Source organism: Oryza glaberrima, chromosome 4 (assembly GCF_000147395.1).
Source record: "Oryza glaberrima chromosome 4, OglaRS2, whole genome shotgun sequence".
NCBI lineage: Eukaryota > Viridiplantae > Streptophyta > Magnoliopsida > Poales > Poaceae > Oryza > Oryza glaberrima.
The window spans coordinates 22,257,233-22,279,577 of NC_068329.1; the positions used below are offsets into that span (position 1 = coordinate 22,257,233).

At 43.1% G+C, this 22,345-nt stretch overlaps 2 protein-coding genes across 3 annotated transcripts; both read right to left on the reverse strand.

The window, feature by feature from the left end:
* Positions 1 to 231: 231 nt before the first annotated feature.
* Positions 232 to 16,795, reverse strand: LOC127770566 (DNA mismatch repair protein MSH1, mitochondrial). Its single transcript, XM_052296329.1, has 22 exons — positions 16,449 to 16,795; positions 14,310 to 14,442; positions 14,104 to 14,201; positions 13,550 to 13,625; positions 13,000 to 13,119; positions 12,333 to 12,380; positions 10,191 to 10,255; positions 9,869 to 9,954; positions 9,129 to 9,293; positions 8,567 to 8,676; positions 8,261 to 8,366; positions 8,098 to 8,173; positions 7,903 to 7,961; positions 5,933 to 6,000; positions 5,141 to 5,314; positions 4,855 to 5,061; positions 4,324 to 4,580; positions 3,852 to 3,995; positions 3,198 to 3,249; positions 2,147 to 2,446; positions 986 to 1,693; positions 232 to 898 (listed from the first exon to the last, which is right to left on the reverse strand). Exons 1-22 carry the CDS (start codon positions 16,568 to 16,570, stop codon positions 674 to 676), a joined length of 3,399 nt encoding a protein of 1,132 aa, XP_052152289.1. The 5' UTR covers positions 16,571 to 16,795; the 3' UTR covers positions 232 to 673.
* A 297-nt stretch (positions 16,796 to 17,092) lies between these two features.
* LOC127770051 (protein LOW PSII ACCUMULATION 1, chloroplastic) lies at positions 17,093 to 18,750 on the reverse strand. Of its 2 annotated transcripts, none has more exons than XM_052295715.1 (4): positions 18,451 to 18,750; positions 17,737 to 18,333; positions 17,571 to 17,621; positions 17,093 to 17,483 (listed from the first exon to the last, which is right to left on the reverse strand). In XM_052295715.1, exons 1-4 carry the CDS (start codon positions 18,651 to 18,653, stop codon positions 17,342 to 17,344), a joined length of 993 nt encoding a protein of 330 aa, XP_052151675.1. In that variant the 5' UTR covers positions 18,654 to 18,750; the 3' UTR covers positions 17,093 to 17,341. The 2 variants fall into 2 exon arrangements, with proteins under 2 accessions (XP_052151675.1, XP_052151676.1); XM_052295716.1 differs by having other exon boundaries at positions 18,456 to 18,587.
* Between the last annotated feature and the right edge of the window lie 3,595 nt (positions 18,751 to 22,345).

Below are 22,345 nucleotides of genomic sequence, written 5' to 3' on the forward strand. Positions count from 1 at the left end.
CACTTGAAGCCGAAGTCGTTCTGGAGAGCCGAGCAGAAAATAACTTGGCGTACCATTGTTGTCATAGAAATAAATATACAGAGGATAACTTGCACCTTTCTCATCACATATTCACAGAATCACATTATACTAGCTTTGGGTCATTGGGTGGAACATTTCGAGTATGTGGGGTTCAAGTATCTCACTCCCGTAACAGGGCAATGGCCCCCAGGGAATCTATTGATGAGAAACATAGGGTGAGAGCGTTTTGAATTTCGATAGCCACAATTTTGCAAACAAGCAGTCTCCCTGAAGAATATTTGGGAATTTGTTGATAGAAGATTAACTACACCAAGTTGGGACCTCATAGTGGTAGCCATAGTGTCATCAGTAAATCCAGTTGTTTTGAGTAGCGAATCATGTAGTACGACATAAATAATATCCGAATTAAGCATTTCGCAACATAAGCTCTCCCACTGCTCCACATGGACGAAGGCCCCTTACTATGCACAATGATGGCATACTACCAAGTAGACAAAATTGGGGCGGGCAAGATGGATACGACTTGCTCCTGCCACTTAACGTAATTAGCAACCAAACTGGATCAGAATTTACTCTCCTAGAGTTCGATTAGATTGCATATTATAAAGAGTTAGTAGTACATCAGATTTTCAGTGGGTATGCTCAGTGTGCTCTATGCGGCAATTGCCTCTCCTGGGACAAGAGATATACCGAAATTTCGATGCTTGCCATCTGCCTTGTTCATGAGCTTGAAACCTTTCAAAGGTAGCTGATTTATGAGAAGAGTTTCCAGTTGGCATGCAATGCTCTTCCCAGGTACCAAAATATATAATATCGTGGCATCCTGCATACCTTCCTTCGATCTGTGAGCACTAAGTCGACCCACAAGATCATCCGTCTGCAGACAACGGAGACAACATTTCATGACCCTCGTAGCAACGCGGTAAGAGAATGGAGATCACAGAGAATATGATAAAGAAAATACCTGTCCAATATAGAGCTTGCTGTCACGTCTGATAATTACATAAATGCTGGACCTGCCAACAGTTGAAGGTGGGGGTTGCTCCCTAGCACCCACAGCAACACAGACCACCTCAATCAGTTCTGAGATGCTCCTTTTGTGGTAGAGATCCAACAGTTTCTTCTTGCATATTGTGGTAACAACACTCTCAATTTCTTTTCTTAGTAATCCGAAGGAACCAGATTGAAGCTCTAGTCCATTTCTCAGGTAATTAGGCTTCTCAACCAAGCTATTTACAGTAGAGTTGGCTATGGATATTTCATGGTGGACAGCTGATGATGTCTGCTTGCTGTTTGTGCTCATAGCCAAATATAGTTCCTCAGCTCTTCTAATTATCAAGTCAGGCATACCTTCTTTCCTGGCTGTTTGAAAAGCAAGACTCTCTCTACAGATGCCATCCATTAATTTCCATGTTGGCTGAATGCATCCATCGATGATTTCTGTTCCCATAGCTTTGAAATCAGTATTGTGGAGTGACAGTGGAAGGTCACAAATGCCATGCAAATGAGTTGATATGATGCCTATGCAGCCAACATTATCGAGTCTTTCAATGATGCTACCAGCTATACATGTTCCTTTTGCTGTTTCTGTGCCCCTACATATTTCATCAATTAGAACAAGACTCCTAGCTGTAGCTTGGCAGACTAAAGATCGTATCTCTGACATTTCAATCTGTAACAAAGAGACAGATTTGCCACGGATATTAGGAAGTTCATCATAGACGATAATAGCAAAACATAATTTTTAGATTAAGAAACAAATAACCTAATGCATGCGGTTGGGGACCAAATAGTGCTGGTACAGCAACTAAATTCATCATAGGGTTTGCATTGAAGTTCTTATAGTGATGACCACGTTTTTTGAGATCTCGTGCAATTAGGCCTCAAGTTTCTTATCATGTGAATTGCCATATGCTACTTATTGGGGGTAGATCAACGTAAAAAGATAGCTAGTAAGACAATTAGTTTACAACAGCAATAGCTGTATCAATACAATTTTAGCAGGTTATATCCCATCATGAAATAAACTAACATAACATATGGTAATAACTAATAACACCGATGTCAACCTGCGAATGTAGTACACAAATTATATTTAAAAAATGAAAAAGCTATAAATTGGCACCTGAAACGAACTTTTACCATCAGCTGGGCTATCATATGCTTTCATATGCAGCATGATGGAATCGAAATGTGGGATGACAGCTGAAGCAGCTGGCACCATCAGGCCACATATTCCAAGTAATGCAGCAGCACAGACTGATCTCAGCATACTGGATTTACCACCACCGTTTGGACCAGTAAGAATAAACAAAGAGTGCATATGGACATCATTCAGTATTGCATTCCCTTGGTTAGTATCAAGCCAGTAAGGAAAAGTTCCTGACAATTCCATTTCACTTGAGATTTCCTCTCTAACATTATCCTGCATGAAATGTATTACACATATAAGCACAAAACATTGTAAGAAAGGAACATGCCTCCAGGCAAATAAAAAGTTAGTATCGGTGATGAATGGCTGGGGCTAGCATCTATACACAGAGGCTGGCCCTACTTAACCATGCTTTACTTTTGTTTAACAAGAATAACTGTATCATTCGAAACTAACAATACTGCATTTTGTACCTGTAACTAGCAAATACTGCATGAACACAACAAAGAATGTAACAGACAAGGAAACTTTGATGGCTACTATGAGTACCTATCATCAATCACGATTTTAGGATTTTATGGGACCTACTAAAACTAGCACGCATGCAATCATACGGCAAGTTAGTAACCCGAACTGGAAGTCCTCATTTACATAGACCAACCCCACCAGAAGAAAACTGAAAACACAGTTCTTGCGTGCATGCTTTTTCGCGGTTGTGACAGGGAGCCAGAGGGGCTAATTTCACAGATACATAAAGGCTAAATGGATACAGTATCATCAATGCCCATTGCTAAAAGTTGTTCCAACTGGACTAACATGTGCATCTGTAAAACTGATACATGACTACTTAAATCAAAAAATAAAAAACCATAGAGAGCAGAAAGAAAAAGATAGCACAACTGCCCCACAAACTTAAGCAACCATTTGAGGTTATTTCAGTTTAAGCAAAGATAGAGGCATCATGTGAGCCTATTTACATGGAGATTATTGACCAGACTCAAAAAATAGTAAGACAATATGGTACCTTACACAAGGGAGATATAGTAGGAAGCACCCAACCCCTTCTTCGTCCTTCACTGCTCAAAACCCCAATAAAAAAAATGCATGAAACCAGAATATTGTGCATATTTACCAAAACAGGAACATCATAAGCACATTAAATTGACTAAATTGTCCAACAAATATAAGTAACAGGCTACTAGCTAAATTCAATTAGAAACATTTCATCAATAATTTCCAGAATAAGTTTAAAATGCATAACATAGAAATATTCAGGCCTAATACCCAAGATTGATGTCAGTGGCTAAAAAAACAAGTCAGTCACACTACAGATTGATGAGGGCATGAGGCCTTTAAAGAAAAGAACTAGCCAGTTGATTATCTATAAAATTTTCATTTTGAGAAACATGAAGTTCCCAGAATTATATATAAATTGAAAAAGAATTGAATCCAACTCTATTGGCGCTTTTGCCAGTTTGCTACAACTGCTATTAACCAGACCACCAGTTGTTTAGTGGAGCTATGGAACAGCTCAGGTGAAAAAAGAATGGTCATTGCTTAATTTTACAATAGCAGAATAACAAGAGGATACACTATCTAATGGATTGCATGTTTATGAAAAGAGAAAGAATACAATACTCAATATGATGTTTGTAGAGGCAAGGCCAAAAGTAATCACCTAACATGACCAAAAAGTGCTTTTGTTATGATGAGCATCGTTGAGCAAAAGACAAGGACATTAATCTTGTCCTGCAATTCACTTGAAAGTCCTCTCAACAACTCAAGAACTTTACGTTTTGCATTATCACAAGCTTCATGGTACCTAAAGAAACAGATATTATAATTTTATTAAAAAAGTTACTGTCAAAACAACTAAAATGTTAATTTATTTGTTTCCTCTGTAATGAGTTACGGCTAGCTTATTATGGATGGAGATATTATTGTCAAAAAATACTATAGTGTGTAGATTATTATCACTAATTTTGTTCAGAAGCAAAACAATAAAAGGTGGCATTTTGTACAAATTTAGCAACTTCTGACTTCTGAGTGAGATAGATGTAGTTCAACAGATAAATCGGGTAAGACTGCCAATTTGATTATTAAGTGAGGTTGCCAGACCAAGTGGTTATCATCATCAGTATATTGAATACCTGGTTAAAGCATTCTCAACTTTGATAGTGGTGAACCATTCTTCTCCGACCTTTCTACCTTTTGAGTCAATTGCAGGCTTCAATTGCTTTATCTGTAGTTCACCAGGAGTGTTGGCCCACACATTTGGTGTGAATCGCCTCCCTTTAAACCAAACAGATTCATGCTCTTTTGCATAACAGATTTCTCCCTTCGAACTTCCATTTGAGGACATCACAGATTTTACTCTTGAAATAATTGGCAGAAAATCTTCAATGACCTGAAAAAAAAATCTTAATGTCTTAGTCGACTCATGACAAATCATATCAAAGGAAATGCAAATGCGGAAGGTGCAGTTCAGCCTCCTGCAAATATCCACAGTATTCATATCCTTGTTTGAAGACTGCAGCCACAGGTATTGATTTATTGTTGAAGATTCGCACATTTTTACATTAGTGACCACAACATAGCATTTTAGTTTGTTCAAATACTGATAATTCTGGTCAGTTCACAATAAATTCGATAAACACAGAAACCAATTGCTCAAAACATACCGCTGTTGACAGTGCCTCAGCAGCTATATCAACATTTGAGAACTCCTCTTCAGCATGCACCCTTTTTACACGTCCCTTCCAAGATGACTCCATATCATTGAAGAACTCTTTCGGAATATATTCAGATGAAGTTATTGCCTGGTCACTTTCACCACCTAAAGAGATTACTTCAGCTATACGTTGTGAAATAAAGCTACATTCATTCACCTACAAAAAAGGCAAAATAAGATGCTCCGGATCAATAACATAGTGAAGGGAAAGACTATCAAAATTGGCTTCAACTTACTAGTATATCGGCTTCAACTTTGAACCCAGTAACTATGGCGGCAGGATCAAGCAATTTATTCAGGATAGCAGAAAGCTCAGCATTGCTACCCATGAACAACACCTCATCGAGGACATTCTTTATTCTACAAAATTCGATGTGATTAACCTCTTTTGACTCGAGTAATTTCACAAGCTGCAAAATCAACATTTGAAAAATAATATAGGATGAGAAAAAGGACAAAACAGTATGCACTATAATCATGATATGATAACTAAATTGATCAAAACTAACAGGAGACCAAAAAGGTTTCCCTAAAGATATAATAAAATTGAAAGTACTACAACAAAAAGGAATCTACAATACTTCCTTTTTTGATATCCCAATTATCATTTTACTCACTATAAAATGGCCCATGAACATATTGTGTGGCCAGTTAGTAGCAGTGCCTATTTTCTAGTATGCGCAATAGGCTGCTCAAGAAAATAGCCAAGAAGAATAAACATTGAACATTTGAAAAGACCTTTTTTTTTTTGTATCTCCAAACAGTATTGTCATATGATGCATCTTACTTGGCTAAATTCCTCAGAATTATTTACAAAACCAGCTTACTGTATATTGAGTAACCACAAACATCTGTACACATCACACAAGTTACACATGACTAAGGACACTGCACTACTCTGGGCTGTGGTATATAACTACTGGGTATGAAACGTTAAATTCATTTATCCAGCATGAACATGCAACAAAGCACACAATCTAGTATAACTGACGGTGTTGCAATATCTCTAAGGAGAAAGAAAAAGCAACCTTTGCTGCCGGTATGCATGTAAATTCAGGAATCGAGCAAGTTATGCTACCCATAAGCCTGCAAGCCTCTGAAACAGTTCAAGAGTTCAAATTATAACAGCTGTTATGATATCACATGGTGCAACATTACTCAATTTTCTGGGGAACTAGAACAAAAGGAAAAAAATGAAATCTGAACAGAAAAAATGAAATTAATGCAGCGTAGTATCAAATCTCCCTCTGATTCCAAATATAAGTTTTTCTTAACAAAATCCAAAATATATTTGTTTCAGATTTCTGCACGAGAATTAAAGAAATAGCTCAAACAACTCTATCAGTCTATTGCCCATCATTTATACAATATTGGAAAAGGATGAGTCATTTCTTTGTAAGAAGGCAAGTGCAAACATGGTAAAAGAGATGGCGAGGCGCCATTCCAAAACGACTTACATTTAGGAAAGAGTTGAGAAAACTAAAACCACTATCATTTGGAATCAGAGGGGGTATAGAGCATCACTAAGAATACACAGGATAAGCTGAAAGATGATAGTTGCTCAAAAAAGGATATAATCATTTCAACCTTGCAGAGCATATCAGAAAGGAGACTAAAGTTGTGATATCTAAAAATATCACAACTATGGCCCCGTTTGGTAGAGCTCCTAACTCCAACTCCCAACTCCAAACTCCAACTCCAGTGAGAGCTAGCTCCTCTAGGAGCTGAGGTAGGTAAAAAAGTGTTTGGCTAGATTACTCAGCTCCACATTTCTACATCCTTTGTCGCCATTTCATCGAACACCTTCTAGGCGTCGCCTTGACGTTGCCGCCGCAGCCGGTCAGCCCACGAGCCACCGCCGCCGGGAAGCCCACGCATCTCCGCCGCCTCCCAAGCCGCTGCGCAAGCGCCGTCGCCCAGGCTGCCTCCTGCCAACGCCCCCGCACGCGAGTCGCCTGCCGACGCCGCCGCCGCGTGCCGCCCGTCGCGGCCACCGCAACACCGCCCGCAGCCGCCGCCACCGCCTGCCGCCGCCGATGCGCCACGGCCTGCTGCCCCCGTATGCTGCCAACGCAGACACCGCCACAACCGGTTGTGGCCGTTGTCGGAGGATGGGGAAGAAGATGGGCCGCCGCCACCTGCTGGCCGCGCCGCCGCGCCGCCTGTCCTCGTCCCCCAACAGCCGCTCTCCGCCGCTGCCGCAGCCCCCCGCCGCCAGCCTCCGGCCGCGCGTGCGCGCCGCAAGCGCCGCCAGTCGTCGTCCCGCAGCCGCCGCCGCCCGCCGCTGTCGCTGCCCGTCGCCGTCGACGCTGCCGCAGCCCGCCGATGCCGCCGCACTAGCTCGGGATTGGGAGGAAGATTGGGGGAGGAGAGAGAACAGGAGGAAAGAAGGGGTGAAAGGGTAGTTGAGTGGCATTTTTGTGTAAATACACTAAAATATTAGAGGGTAGTGGGTCTTTTGGGGTGGAGTGGAGCTGTGGAGCAGCAAAAACCCAGCTCCACCCCCGTAGTTCATTTTCTAGGAGTAGCTCTGCCAACTCCACTCCAAAAAAAGGTGAATCTGGACCGTTTGGCACAGCTCCCGCTCCAGGTAAGTTGGAGTTGGGAGCTAGAGCTGTGCCAAACGGGGCCTATGTTCCACCTAAGGGATGGTTTGTTAATGCAATTATGACCTATGAGGCTTTTTTTTTTCCTCGAAAAGACCTATGAGGCTATGACAGTATCTGCAGTTCTCCACAATGATGGAAATACATTTTTAGTCATAGCAATTAAACCATCATGATGTAGTGATGTGATCGGAAAAGGAAAGCATGCAAAGTTCCAAGGATTGAAATTCAGATGAAATTAGGCATTCCATTTTTGTCCATTTCCAAAGTTAATATTAATCATAATTGTATGCGCTTAATTAAAAATCAAATAGATACTATCTTACACGCAGTGAACTCAAGTTCCAACTCAGCAAATTACAAACACTGAATCTCACAGTGAAAAAATATACCTTGAACTGATGATGCAACATCAAAAGATGGAGGGTTAAGAAGAAGATCTCTAATATACCTACATATCATAAGAAAAGGTAACTCTCAAGAGCCAAGGCATACACATATAAGCAATGGAATATAAAGATCTTGCTACGATTTTTATGGAAGGCCACCAAATAGGGGCACTTAATCCAACAAATAACAATACTTACAATGATGGAAGGCCACCAAAGTTTGGAGGGAGAACAATTTTTAGCAAACTGGGTATTCCCTCAGTTGGTATCACCCCTATAGCACATTAATTAATAAATGAGATGTCACCACTTTAGAAGTCTCTTTTAAAAGATCAACACTACCAAGGAAGCTAACTCATACCAATTTGAGTAGCTGTTCCAAGATACAAGGGTTGAGGCCTCCCTTCCAATGAGACAGTGACATTACGGAAAATAGTCTTCTCTTCAAGCCCATATATTTCCCTTACCTTGATTTTTTTTTTTAGGGGGGGGGGGGGGATATAAGAAAGTAAGAAACAATATTCAAGGCTCACTGAGAAGAATATAGAAGTGTGGCACATAAAAATCTAGGAAAATCAGCAAAAGTTCATATTTAATCTCAACACATGGACCATATGCACAAAAATTCATGATAATTATCCATTACACCAAGATATATTCTACAGACCTTGCATAACAGTTCTTCAATAGGATTACCATCAAACCACTCAAAAGATTTTCCACTGCACTCTCCCCACAATAGCCCACCTTCGCCAAATTCTCCCCAGCGTGATGTGCCTAAACCATAAGAAATTTGACAGGAAGGATCATAAATAAATAGGTACATTCAAACCATAGATAGCTACAACTACATTCGTCATATGCATATTATCTTAATGGCACGAATCATATTACTCCACAAAAATTTCAATCTCAAGTTTCTTCCATCGTACATATGAGTGATGCAGCATTCATATAAAAAAACTAATGCGTCAGTAATGTAGAGAAAGGAGTGAGCACCACGAGCTTTAAAATTGTTGTTCAAGTACAAATGCATGAAACACGATACCAGTGTAACACCTTCAAATTTGGACAATTTTAATGGTACGATCCAAAATGAACAGAAAATCATGTTAAGAGCATAATTTGGAACTTTATATCTCCTAGTTCCATAATTACTGTATCCTTGATTCCAGATCAAACACAATAAATAAATGAGAAAACAATTGCTCTGAAATATAAACCCAAACCTGAAGAATTGTTCCTCAAAGAACTATGAAGGTATAGATGATGATAACGGCATATGCGAAGCTTAGTAACAACTGCTTCCTCTGTTAAGCCCTCCTCAGCTGAATATGTTTTCATTGTCTCTAGCACAGAAATCAGGCAATAGCCTTTTGCAGATCGTGAAATCCCTATCAATATAAATTTCATGGTGTATGAAAATGTCAGTGCTGGAATCAGTACATGGTGGCCTAATGAAACCATCATATAAACAGGGAATAGAAATAAAGCACGAACAGAAATGAAATACATTTTAAAACTTACGAAAAAGCATAACATAATGCCTCAAACACAAAAAAAGTTCTTTGCGCCTTGAACAACACTCATAGGTCTATACACCATGATTTATTACTTGTACTCATTAAATTTTGGGGGAAAAATATGCTATAAAATCTTTGTCAAGATTCATGAGTAGTAATTATGACATTTTTCAATGAAAGATATAAACAGTTCATAAAAGTATTGTTCAATAAAAGAAAATAACATTCCATATAACCTAATGGACTATACCATTACCAATCAATTTCCACGCTCGATTTTGATTTACTAGCACACTCTCAACATGAAATTAATCCTACAAAGTTACATATGAAATTTTATGGAGCAAACATATAACTAGCTAACAAGCAGCATAGTTATGATGGAAGAGATAACACAGAGATATTTAACTTGATTTATGGAGTAGAAATCTAGAAGTATAACCCACCAACTACAGGCATTGGATCAGGGAACTCAACATCATGGTCTACTTCAGCAAGACCAAATACATAAGGACTACCAGGATGTGCATGGCTGTAACAGAAACAGAGGTACATGGTTACGGACATAAGTAATTGTAAAACTTAAAATGTAAAAAGCATTATAGAACTTCCTACTATTAAGATCTAGATGCACCTCCAGTAACATTGAAACAGGCTTAAGGACGATAAATACTATGAGTACCACTATATTTTGTCAAAAGATCACCCATCACTAATAAATAATAAAATTATAAGTTAAACTTCCACGATAAATAGTCACACAATTACCCAGAAATAAATCGGCCTTTCCTAGCACGAGCTTGGGTTGGGCCTTGAATTTCTTCAACTATGCACTGCAAGCAGTAGTAAAAAATAACAATATGCACAAAGGGTCAGCTTCAAGAAGATGACCAATTAAATGTAACCAGAGATGCCAAATTGGTGGGAAATTAATGATCAAATATGTCACGGTTGATAAAAGCATGGTCAAGTACTGCTCATAATTGAACAGGTTGTGAAATGTGAGCATTGCATCTCTACAGAATAAACTGAGCAAAATCCACAACTGTTTAGTTCTATGATCACTCCAGCACTAACGCAAAAAAAGTTGGTTTCAAAATTTCTTGGTGTGAAATCATGTGGTGATCTCATGTATAAGATCTCATCTTGATACACCTCTCTCCAGAGACTTATGTCAGGCCCAATCAATTGTTCAGCATGAGGACACTAGTAAATAACATAAATAAAAAAGTAATAACATCCTTGAACTGTCCTGTAAACAGTTAATTAACTTTTTACTCTAAGGCTTGATGAGAGGATAAAAATTGCAAACCAAAGTACTCATTACGGCTCCAAATAAGCACTGACATTTCATGTAGATCATTGAACTTTTGGCTTACTGGAACAGTGACTTTAGACCTTATAGTTGAAGTTGTATTTCTACAACTACCAAGGTTCTAAAAAGTGATATCAGATTCCATGGGATCACCCCACCTTGTAGCACTTATGGGAAAATCAGCCGCTTATGCAGCTTGACCGGTACAAGGTTGGGGCACATGTTCCTTACATGCAGAATTGTGGTTCTTTTGTCAAGAACACTGAAATCTACATTGCACAAAGGGGCAATTGCATCCATGCCACCACTTTCGAAGCCAATTGCTGTTTTACCCCCACTTTTTAGGGTTTGCAGTTTTACCCCCACTTTTTGAATCTGAATCAGCCATGTACCCCCACTTTTAACAGCCGGTTTTAACGGTGTTAGTGGTAGAAAAAAGGACATTTATACCCTTGGTGGTTATTGCATTTTTGCCCCCATTTTATTTTATTTCAGCTCTGCGATTTTGCCCCTATTTTGTGATTTCAGCTTGTGTGATGAGCATTTGGACCAAATATGAGCATCTACTAGGCAATAACAAAATTTGACCAAAGTTTGAATAAAATTTTAACAGCATTTACAAAATTTGACGAAAAAGTGGCCACCGGCAGGCCCTCGACGCGGCCGCGGCCCGCGGCCACCGTCGCCGCCTCCGCGTGCGCCCACCGCCGCCGTCGCCGCCTCCACGCGCGCCATCGGCCGCTGCCGCTACCTCGGTGCGCGCCCGCGGCCTCCGCCGTCGCCTCGTCCGCGGCCGCCTCCGCCTCGCCCGCCGCCGCCGCTTCCGCGTGCGCCAGCGGCCGCCTCTGCCGCTGTCGCCGCCTCGCTCGCGGCCGCCGCCGCCACCTCCGCGTGCGCCCACCACCGCCGTCGCCGCCTCCGCGTGCTGCTGCCGCCGCTGTCGCCTCGCCCGCGGCCGCCTCCGCCTCGCCCGCCGCCGCCGCTTCCGCGCGCGCCAGCGGCCGCCTCTGCCGCTGTCGCCGCCTCGCCCGCGGCCGCCGCCGCCACCTCCGCGTGCGCCCACCACCGCCGTCGCCGCCTCCACGCGCGCCATCGGCTGCTGCCGCCACCTCCGTGCGCGCCCGCGGCCTCTGCCGTCGCCTCGCCCGCGGCCGCCTCCGCCTCGCCCGCCGCCGCCGCCTCTGCGCGCGCCCGCCGCCGCCGTCTCCGCCTCGCCCGCGGCCGCCACCTCTGCGCGCGCCCTCACCGTCGCCGCCTCGCGCACACGTCGTCGCCCACACGAAACCGTCTCGCACGAAACAGACTCAGAGGCCTTATCCATTCCCTCGGGGGTACAAAGGTATATCATATTTCCTAAAAACCTCTTTTTTATTTCCTTTTGTATTTCTTTAACACAAAACATGGGACCCACCAAACGGCTGTTACAAGTGAGGGTAGACGGCTGGTTCGGATTCAAAAAGTGGGGGCAAAACTGCAAACCCTAAAAAGTGGGGGTAAAACAACAATTGGCTTTCAAAATAGGGGTACAGATGCAATTATCCCTTGCACAAATGATCCTAATGGATATGTTACAAGCAACTGAGTTAACATCTTACCACAGAGTAACCACATCGAGTCAAATCATCCAATGTCTGCCGCAAATTCTGTAAGGAAATGTGCTCTGATGTCATAGAATATTATCAACATAATGTAAAAAGATGTGCATTATTAGTTATAAAGTATAAACCATATTAAATCAATGTTTGCACAAGTTCTGAATGCTCTTTTCATACTATTGCCAACAGAACAATAAGATATGAAGCATGGTAACTTCAATTCCTAGCATGTCTCCTAGTTCAAACCATATTGGTGAATAAAGCTTGAACTATATTGATGGATCATGAGCATCCGAAATGCTAGACAGGTGTGATGTAAGTAACTAACAAAATAAATAAGTCTTCCATATCCACAATGTGTAATTGCAAAAAAAAGGCAGGCAACTTACAAAATGTTATTGTGGTTAGACTGAAACTTATATGTAGATAAAAGGCAGCAGTAAGTGCCGCACAGTATGGTACTGATACGCTGACTCTTCAAAAGCATAAAAAAGGAACGCAACAAGATCTGTTTCACAGAAGAAGTTCAAGCTCCTCGTTCTCCACTTTTTCAAAAAACAAATTACATAATGATGCAAAAATTTGATAATTAACTAGGCAGATCACTATGATAGTTCTTAAAGCAATCCTAATTTCAGAGCATCAGCATAGTTATGTAACAGTTTACCATGACTGGACATCCAGCTTTTGGAATACTATCAGAACGCAAGCCTCCAAAAGGATTTAAGCCTGCATGCTCCACAAGGATACATGCATCAAACCCAACAGCCTCGTAGAAATCTCCCACCTGAATGGAGAAAGGTTATTCCGTTATAGGTCTATGTATTTGGATATTTTTTTCCAGCTTGAATGTAAGAGGAAAACCAGAAGAACGCTGGAGAGATACATTAATTCTGAGTATTATATTTAGCAAAATGCTGAAAGCGAATCCAGATTGACAGATGGAAATGGGTATGGAGGGGTATGTAGTGAAACAAAAAGTAAATTGTTTTGGAAACAAGGACAGCAGTGCACGTAAGTTATGGCATAGTAAAGATTTCCCAGAGGCACATAAAACACACCATCACATGTCATAGATGTTCAGAAAGAAACATCTATGACATCATAGGTTTTGATAACTAAAAATTCCCAGCTAAGAAATTCTTGGCATTTCTCCAGATTTTCGCAAAAAAGACGATCAAGCATGTGAACAAAATAAAAGAATAGAATAACATTACTCTGCAAAGTAGAACTTCACGAGGAAACTTCGATTTGAATTGCAACATTTCCGTGTTCAGGCTTCCATCCTTCAAGCTGCAAAGATTCATATCAACATTTGTGTTAATGAAAAGAAAGTAAATACCAAGAAATGTGCCTGATTTGACCAACACAAAAATGGCTCAAGCAAGAAATATTTAATAAAATGAAAGAAAAATAACCATGGAAGAAAGGAATTGATTATATATGATACAAAATTACATTAAACTTTCTCCAAACTAGTCAGATTGCTCTGGTAGAAATTCTTTTTCAAGACATACATGAAGCCGTGATTGCCATAAAATTCTCCAATGATTAAGCAAAGAATAGGAACATACAAATTGTAAGATTAATAGAACTAAGCAAACAAATGGAGTAATGAACACATACATATTTCACTTTAGAATATGAAAAACTGAAGTAATTCACAGTAACTTAAAAATAGTACAACGTCATGCTAGCCTTCTATTTCTTAAAGAAAATGTGAAAGAAATGATCATTGCATAATTATATTAAGCATGAGCATCTGATTCACCTTCCATTTCTTAAAGTTGGATCCAATCCTAAAATATTTGAATACACAAGTCTCTGAGTCAATTGCATTGATGATGGTTTCCTGCACCTCTCCATTTTCTGAGAACATTAAACAGAATAACAGCAATAACAAAGCTGAAGCATTAGTGATTCCCTGTCAATACATTGGAGAGAAAAAAATACATATATGCCAACTTTTGCAAGCACCTCTTTCCACCACAGAATATGTGGCAGCATGCCTTCATTACAGAGATCTCCTTGTTTGTTCATCTTCCTAGACACCATGGAAATGCTTCGTGAGACTTTCCTTGGTTTAGACCAGGACCTCCTGTTAAATAGCCTGAAGTGTGGATGTACCCAGATTACCAAGAAGTTTAAACAGGCCAAATAATATAGAACAAAAATCAAGCCAAGCATGCCACTTCTAAAAAGTGAAATTGAGATCAGGTTCAAGGTGCAACAATCTATAAATAATTTCTTTAATATTTTTGTGTGTCTATCAACATTGTGCAGTAGGAAATAGGAGCTGATCCAACTCATATAGGGCACCAACGTTACGTGTTCACTGGTTTAGTATAGTAAAATGGATCTTGCCAGAACTGGACTTTTAGTATAGCTGTATAGGGCATCAACGTTACGTGTTCACTGGTTTCATCCCCAAATAATGATGCACGCGTGCAGTGCACTACAGCACTACCAATTGCATCACTGAATGACCTCCCATTGGTTGTTCTAAATTACAGTAGTGCATTTGAACTTGATTTTTTAGTTTACTTTAATATGGAAACATGGAATAAGTCTACATAACCCCCCAAACTATTGCAGGTTGACTATTTAACCCCCCCAAACTCTCAAACCAGGGATTCTACCCCCTAACCTTTTCAATACCGTTTACTTAACCCTGAAGTGGCTTCGCATGGTACAGCATATCATGAGGGAGACTGAAATTGGTATATGTGAGGATGTGAGATAATGTTGTACTGCACTTCTGTGTCTGTCTCTACAAGGATGACAAAATTTCAATTTGAAAGCCTAGGAAGCTATGATCGGAGCGTGGACATGGCCATCCTCCAGTGTGTCCCTAGATCATAGTAGTAACCTAGTACATAGTAATAGTAGTTGAGTATGGGTTGTTTTGGTTGATGCAAAAATTTGCCCTACCAAATAATTGGCAACTTTAATAGTACTTTGTAGATATTTGGATTGATGCCAATACTTGCCAAAACCAATACAAGTCCTATATCCAACTCTACCAAAAGGTACGTTTTGGACTACGGACTACCAATGATTTGGTAGGGCATCTCAAACCTCCAAAAAACCAAGAAATTTGGTAATATGCCATCTAATCCGCACGCCTTTGATAATTTACCACCCAATCCGCATGCCTTTGATAAAATGCCACCAGGGCTGTGAATTTTTCGATCTCGTGCCACTTTCGCCGGAGGAGAGCAGGAGGCAATGGCCCTTGATGGTGGCGGTGGTCAGCGGCAGCAGCCTCGCGCATCCCCGGCGTCTCCTCCGCCTCGACCCGCCGCCGGCGGTATCCATTCGCGGCTGCTGCCCACGTAGCCAATGCAACAGCCTTGCGCGTCCCCAGCGATGTCTCCTTTGCCTCATCCCATTTCCTGTCCGCCGACGACGTCCACGGCTACTGCTGCTGGGGACGTGCCCCCATCGGCGTCTCCTTCACCTGGTCCCGCCGCCTGCCCGCCAGCTGCGTCCGCAGCTCCACGCGTCCCCATCAACGTCTCCTTCACCTTGCCCAGTTGCCTGCTGGCCGACAACGGCATCCTCGGCTGCTGCTGCTACCTGCGCTGCCACTGCATCGCCTCGCTGCTGCCCGCGCCACCACTGCCGCCACCAAGGACCATTGCCTCATGCCCTCCTCCAGCGAAAGTGGCACGGAATCAAAAAAAAATGCAGCCCCGGTAGCATTTTATCAAAGACATGCGGATTGGATGGTATATTATCAAAGGCACACGGATTAGATGGCATATTATCAAATTTCTCAAACAAACCAAATGAGTCCTATATTCATTTCATTCAGAGTTCAGGCTGTTAACGATCATAGATACAGTAATCAAGCTCAGTTCTCACGGATTAGAAATAGATTTATCTAAATGCATGATCAATCTATTAGTATGTAGTACCCACAAAGTTTCGAGATTCCAAAAATATACCCCACCGCCGCGCCGGACTCCAAAATCCCTACCATTCGGATGTGTATTCTGGGCCACGAACGTGACAACGCCTACTATACAATGCCATTACCAAAACCAACAAACCGCCTATACAGCAGCAGCAGCAAAAGGCAGCAAATGCCCGGGGGGTGCGAAGGAAGCTCACAGCGCGGGGAGCGGGGAGCAGCGAGGGCGGTGGCGGCGCCGGAGAAACGAGTCGGCGGCGACGGGGAGCCACCGCGGCGTGGCGGCCACGAGCGAGCTCGCGAGCAGCCGCTGAATGGCCATGGCGCCGCCCGGCGCGCGGGGAGGGGGAGGAGACCCGCCGCCGCTAGGGTTCCAGCCTTCCGGTGGCTCCCCGGCCCGCGGAGCGCCTGGCTCCGGCCGCCTCCGTGGATGCCGGCGGAATGAGACCGGCGGCCCACCGCCACCGCGAGGGTTTTGGGGGAAGCGAGGAGCGGAGAAGAGGAGAGAGATATGGGCGGTTTGGGGTTTTGGGAAGTGCCAGGGCGCGAGCAGCCAAGAGGCGGTGTGGGGTTGTGGTTGTGGCTTACGGCCGCGCGCTTCTCGGGGTAGTGCGCACACGTCCCGACGTGACGTGACTGATGGGTGGGCCATGGTTTCACGGGCTCACGGTCCATGGGCTTTTTGTATTCTGGGCTGGCTGAACAACCTCAGGTTGTTTAAGCCGTCTGATTGTTTGCATTTATCATTACCCCCACGGTCCAGTGTTCCATCAGATTTGTCACGGTTCGTATATATATTCAAAAATAAAATAAAATGGAGAAGCCTACCACGGAAAAAGCGATCTTTGACACAGGATTCTCGTTAATAATCAAGTCACGTAGGCTGCAAAACAACATGTACATGGGCACATGGCATATCACATTCACTTGGGCGATGTCGCTGGGATGCAGGAAGCAAAATCAACCCCACAGAAGTTAAAGCAATCATCAAACTCTTCCTGTTCTTGTTCTAGTATAAGCTATAGATCGAACCCGGCCGTCCTTTTTTTTCTCCAATCAACTAATGTTTTCACGGTCTGTATCAGTCAAATATTCAAAGCACCCTCCCGTCCATCCCATCAAGGAGGCCGGACCACATCCCCTTCACCGGCGGCAGCTGCGCCACGAACGCTTGCCACGGCGGGTACCCGACGCCGCTGCCACGGACGCGGCCGTCCAGCCGGAGCGAGAGATACCTGCAAGAGTGATGCGGTTTCAGTTCAGCAGCTGCAGAAACTTCAGTTATATTTTCAGACAAGTTCAGAGTAGTTTTTGATACTCACACGGGGGAATCAGGTGACACGTTGGCTAGCTTCTTCTGGTCATCTAGCCATCTGCAAGAAGCAGCAATCGATTTGAAAATGAGATACTAATTTGCATTTGAATTTCGATTGACATGAAGAAGAAATTTAAGCAGCTAAATTCATGGGATCCCGGCTTTGCGCGTACTTGGCCCATTCAGAAGTGTAAACCGGAGTGAGCTGCCAGAGCCTCCGCTTCATCTTCCCAGCCGCCGCCGCCGCCTCCTCCTCCTCCTCGTCGGCCTCGTCGAACTGCAGGTCCGGCGCGTTGCCGTCCGTCGAGAAGGGCACGACAAGCACGCCGCGCTCCATGAGGTCCTTCAAGAACGGCTTGCTCCGGCGGAACGACTCGGTGACGAACGCGGCGGGGCCGGCGACGATGACGAGCCGCGCGGTGCCCCTCAGCTCGCCGAGCGGGACGGGCGGGCGGCCCTCGCCGGCGCGGATCCTGAGCCTGGACAGGTTCTCCTCCCGCGTGAGCTTCGCCACCTGCGCGTCCTTGGCCTTGCTCTCGCGCCAGTAGAGGAACGCGAAGACGGAGACCGCCGCGACGTCGATGCCCAGGCCCTTGAGCGTCTCCCCCGCGGCGGCCGCCCTCGCCGGGCTGGACAGCGCCGGGATGAGCTGCGTGAGCGCGATGAGGGCCCCGAGCCCGGCGCTGGCCATGAACGCGAGGTAGAAGAACATCCGCACGGAGCGGAACGGGGACAGCACCTCACTCCTTATCTTGGCCATGGAGGTCGAGCTGCAAGAAACGAAGCAAGCCATGACGATCGACCGACGACGACGAGCCCAGAGCACCCCAGCCATCGAGCTCCGATCAACACAGAAACAAGAATATGGGGGGCGGCTAGCCGGCTACCTTACCTCGGTGCCCGGAGCGGTGGAAGGAGAAGGCTTGTTCGCCGCCGAGCATCGCACGCCGCGGCATGCTCCGCTGCTGCAGGAGCCGGAGACCGCCGATGGATTGCAAGAAGCTGGCCGTAGGAAGAGGAGAGGGCTCAGAGGAGTCCGGAGGGAGACGGAGGTGAGAGATCGCGGCGGCGACGGCGGCGGCGGCGCCATCGAGCTGCAGGCCTGGGTGCCTGCCTGCCTGCAGAGTGCAGACCACCACTGCTCGCTATGGAGGGTAGGATTTCTTTTTCTCTGTTTTTTTCATCCATTTTAGCTTTTCTAACTGCCACTTGATTTGTGGCGGCAAATGCAACAGCGAGGGAGGCAGGGGGAGGCGCTGGCTTGGCTCTGTAGCAGCCGCATGCCGCCCGCATCCACTCTGCTTGCTAGTAGTACAACCAGGTAGGGGTGGATATCGAGCCAACTCGGCTCGGCTCAATTCGGTTTGGCTCGTTACCTTAACGAGCTAGCTCGGCTTGGATCGTTAAGACTAACGAGCTCAAACGCTGACTCGGCGAGCTGGCTTGTTGAGCTTGATTAGCTCGTTAACTCAATGAACCAGGCTTCCACCATCAGTCCATCTGTGCGTGTGCATGAGTGCATCACAGTCACATAATAAGAAAACAAAACTACAGAATAAGATCACAGTCTCACAGATTCACAGATTATTAGAATTCAGAGAACTCTATGAATATTAATTAAAATAGCATCACAGATTCACAGTCACACTCTCAAAGATAACATACTCGGCAAATAGCATAGTAGCAGCAAGTACTTAGCAAATAGCATAATAGCAAGTTCTAGTATTAGTCTGTTACATTCATTGATCCACATATCCTAGATCCAATCATGCATAAGCATAATCGATAAATAATATCCATTGATCCATAATAGCATCGCTGTTAAGAAAAGCAAAAGCCCTTTGAAGTTGCAACTATTTTGTCTTCAAAGCCACCTAAAAGATCTTGTCAGCCTCAAAAAATGTCTTGACAGCCATCCAAGCATCTAGCAGTCCCTACAAAATTAGATAATCTTACATGAGTATTCTTGTCTTCAAGTCTACATACTTGTATACATATTTTTACAAACATAAACACCCTTGGACCTCACCACACCATACATTTGAACAAATTAGAAGTACTATAAATCAGAAGCACCATACTTGTCTACATAAATCAGAAGCACTATCATACATTTGAACAAATCATCAGAAGACAGAAATCTTACAAAATGTCTTACCTCTACTATCCTAGTTGCTAGCAACAACACTCTCTGGAAGTCATCTAGTTGCTAGCAACATCATCTTTATCATCTTCCGCCTAAAAAGAAAATTGCAAGTTCAACTTAAGATATAATGCAATTATAAACTGGTAAAGAAAAATGCAAGTGGTTGATATGGGAGATCATACCACAGCCATTGGAGGTGTCTTGTTATCTTGAGAACCACGTATCCAACTAGAAGCACATATTAGTGCTTGAACCATTGATGGGCGCAAGGAACTTCGGTAATCATCAAGCACTCTTCCACCAACACTAAAAGTTGTTTCAGATGATACACTAGACGCTGGAACATTCAAGAATCTCTTTGCCAACCTTGACACAACAGGGAACCTGTGAGTATTCAACCTCCACCAATCAAGCAAAGTGAAATCCTTGTCCGTTAAAGGATGATTTGGTTCATCTAGATAGATTAGCCATTCTGACTTAGATACATTTGCAGAGCTAGATTGCAAAAATATCTGGAACTCGCTTGAAGATTTAACTGAAGCTAATGAGTTACTTGTGTCAATGGTTGAGGTGGATGTTTCATCCCTTCCCCTGTTTCTTGCAGCCTTCTCAAGGCGATGCGTCGTTTCAGCCGTGGCAAAGAGTTCATCAACTTCTTTCCTCAACTTGACCAGCTTCCTCACCATACATTTGAACAAAACACCAACTCACATACCTTATCTTAAACCTAGGATCAAGGGTAGTGGCAATGATCTTAAGGTTGTTCTTCTCTTTCCAATATTTATCAAACTTTTCCAAAATAGCTTCAACCATATTCTTCAAAACCTTGTCCCTATTAGTAGACTTAGATGCAGCAAGCAATGCCCTCTTCACATTCACAATGCTTGGATAAAAAACATTTGCTGTGGGGTATGTAGATCCAGAAAATACAGTAGTTACTTCAGCAAGTGCCTTCAATATTGGATGAATTTTGGAAAAGACTAACCAATCAGCAAGCAAAGGTTGCCATTGGTATTTAGCATCCACATAAGCATATTGAACAAAAGCATCCTTGTAAAACTCACAAGCACAAAGCATCTTATAGGTTGAACTCCACCTTGTTGGCACATCAAAACACAAACCTTTTCCAATAGGCAATGCAATTTGTTTACATACCTCTCTAAATCTATGCATACGAGAAGGAGACTTCTTAAAGTACTTGCAAGTCTCTTGAAGGTTTACTAGCAAAGGTCCCAATGGTGCCAAGCCATCATTCACTATCAAATTCACTATATGCGAGCAGCAACGGACATGAAAATACTGAGGCATGAACTGTGATGAACCCCTAGCAATGAACTTGTCCTTTAATTTGCCAACAACACTATCATTATTAGAAGCATTGTCAAGGGTAATTGAGATAACCTTATCCTCTATATTCCATTCAGTTATGCACTCAAAGATTGCCTGAGCTATCTCAACTCTAGTGTGTGGTGGATCCAATTCAATAAAGTTCAGTACACGACACTGCATTTTCCAATTTTCATCTATGTAATAAGCTATCAATGCCATATAGCAAATATTTTGGTTTGAAGTCCATAAATCAGTTGTCAAGCTTACATGATCAACACTTTTAAGAGCTTTCCTAAGAACCTCTTTTTCTGTATTGTAAACATCCACACACTCTTTTCTAATAGTTTTCCTACCAATAAATTGGTATGCTGCATTCATGTATTTCATCAAAATATTAAACCAGAGGTGCTCTACCATCCTAAATGGATATTCATGGACAATTATCATCTTAGCAATGATTTTACGAGTGGCCTCATGATCATAATCAAAAAGAGTAGCAATGAGAGAGGCACCTGCCATGTCGGGATTAAAGCCAAGCAAAGCTTGAGCCTTCTGCCTGCCCAATTTGTTCAAATATGCTGTGCACTTCTTTATATGGCGATTGAGAGTTGAAGTAGCACCACCTTTCTTATAGGCAATGAGCCTATAGCAAAAACTTCATTTGGCCTTCGTCTTAGTGGCCCCTTTCTCCGTTTTTGATGGAACATCCACAACCTTGAAAAGCTTCCAACAATCTGAACGCTTAACCCTTGCCACACTCTTTGTAGGGGATACAAAAATAACCTTCTTTCGTTTCCCTTTCCTCTTTGATCCTTGAGATCCAGAGTTGCCCTCATCTGTAGATTCTCCATCCACTTCCTTATCTTGACTTGAGGAATGAACTGACAAATGTGAGGGTGTGCTATCAGACGAAACAGACGGCATAAAAATTCTTCATTTTTCGAGTCTGATCCCTGCAAGTTCAATTAAATAGTCAGATTGTTATGCTATTGCTTACCACATAATCAGTACAGGAGGGTATAACATAGCTAAGCCTACAGGATATCTCATTACAAGTTGATATGGTTTTTATTGGAAATCTTAGCTTAATAACCAAACGAGTTGTATGGTTCAATCAGTGATAAAATGAGGAAACAAAATTGGAAACAAAATTGCTATAGATTGTGAAAAAAAATTGATGCAGCACTTGATGTGAGGTTGGTGGATTTGATTTAGGTCTTTGTCTTGGTGGCTTCTGAACAGAGGCGAGGTGGCTGCCGCCTGGACAAGCTTATGATGATTTCTTCCCCTTGCTGCGGTTCTTGGAC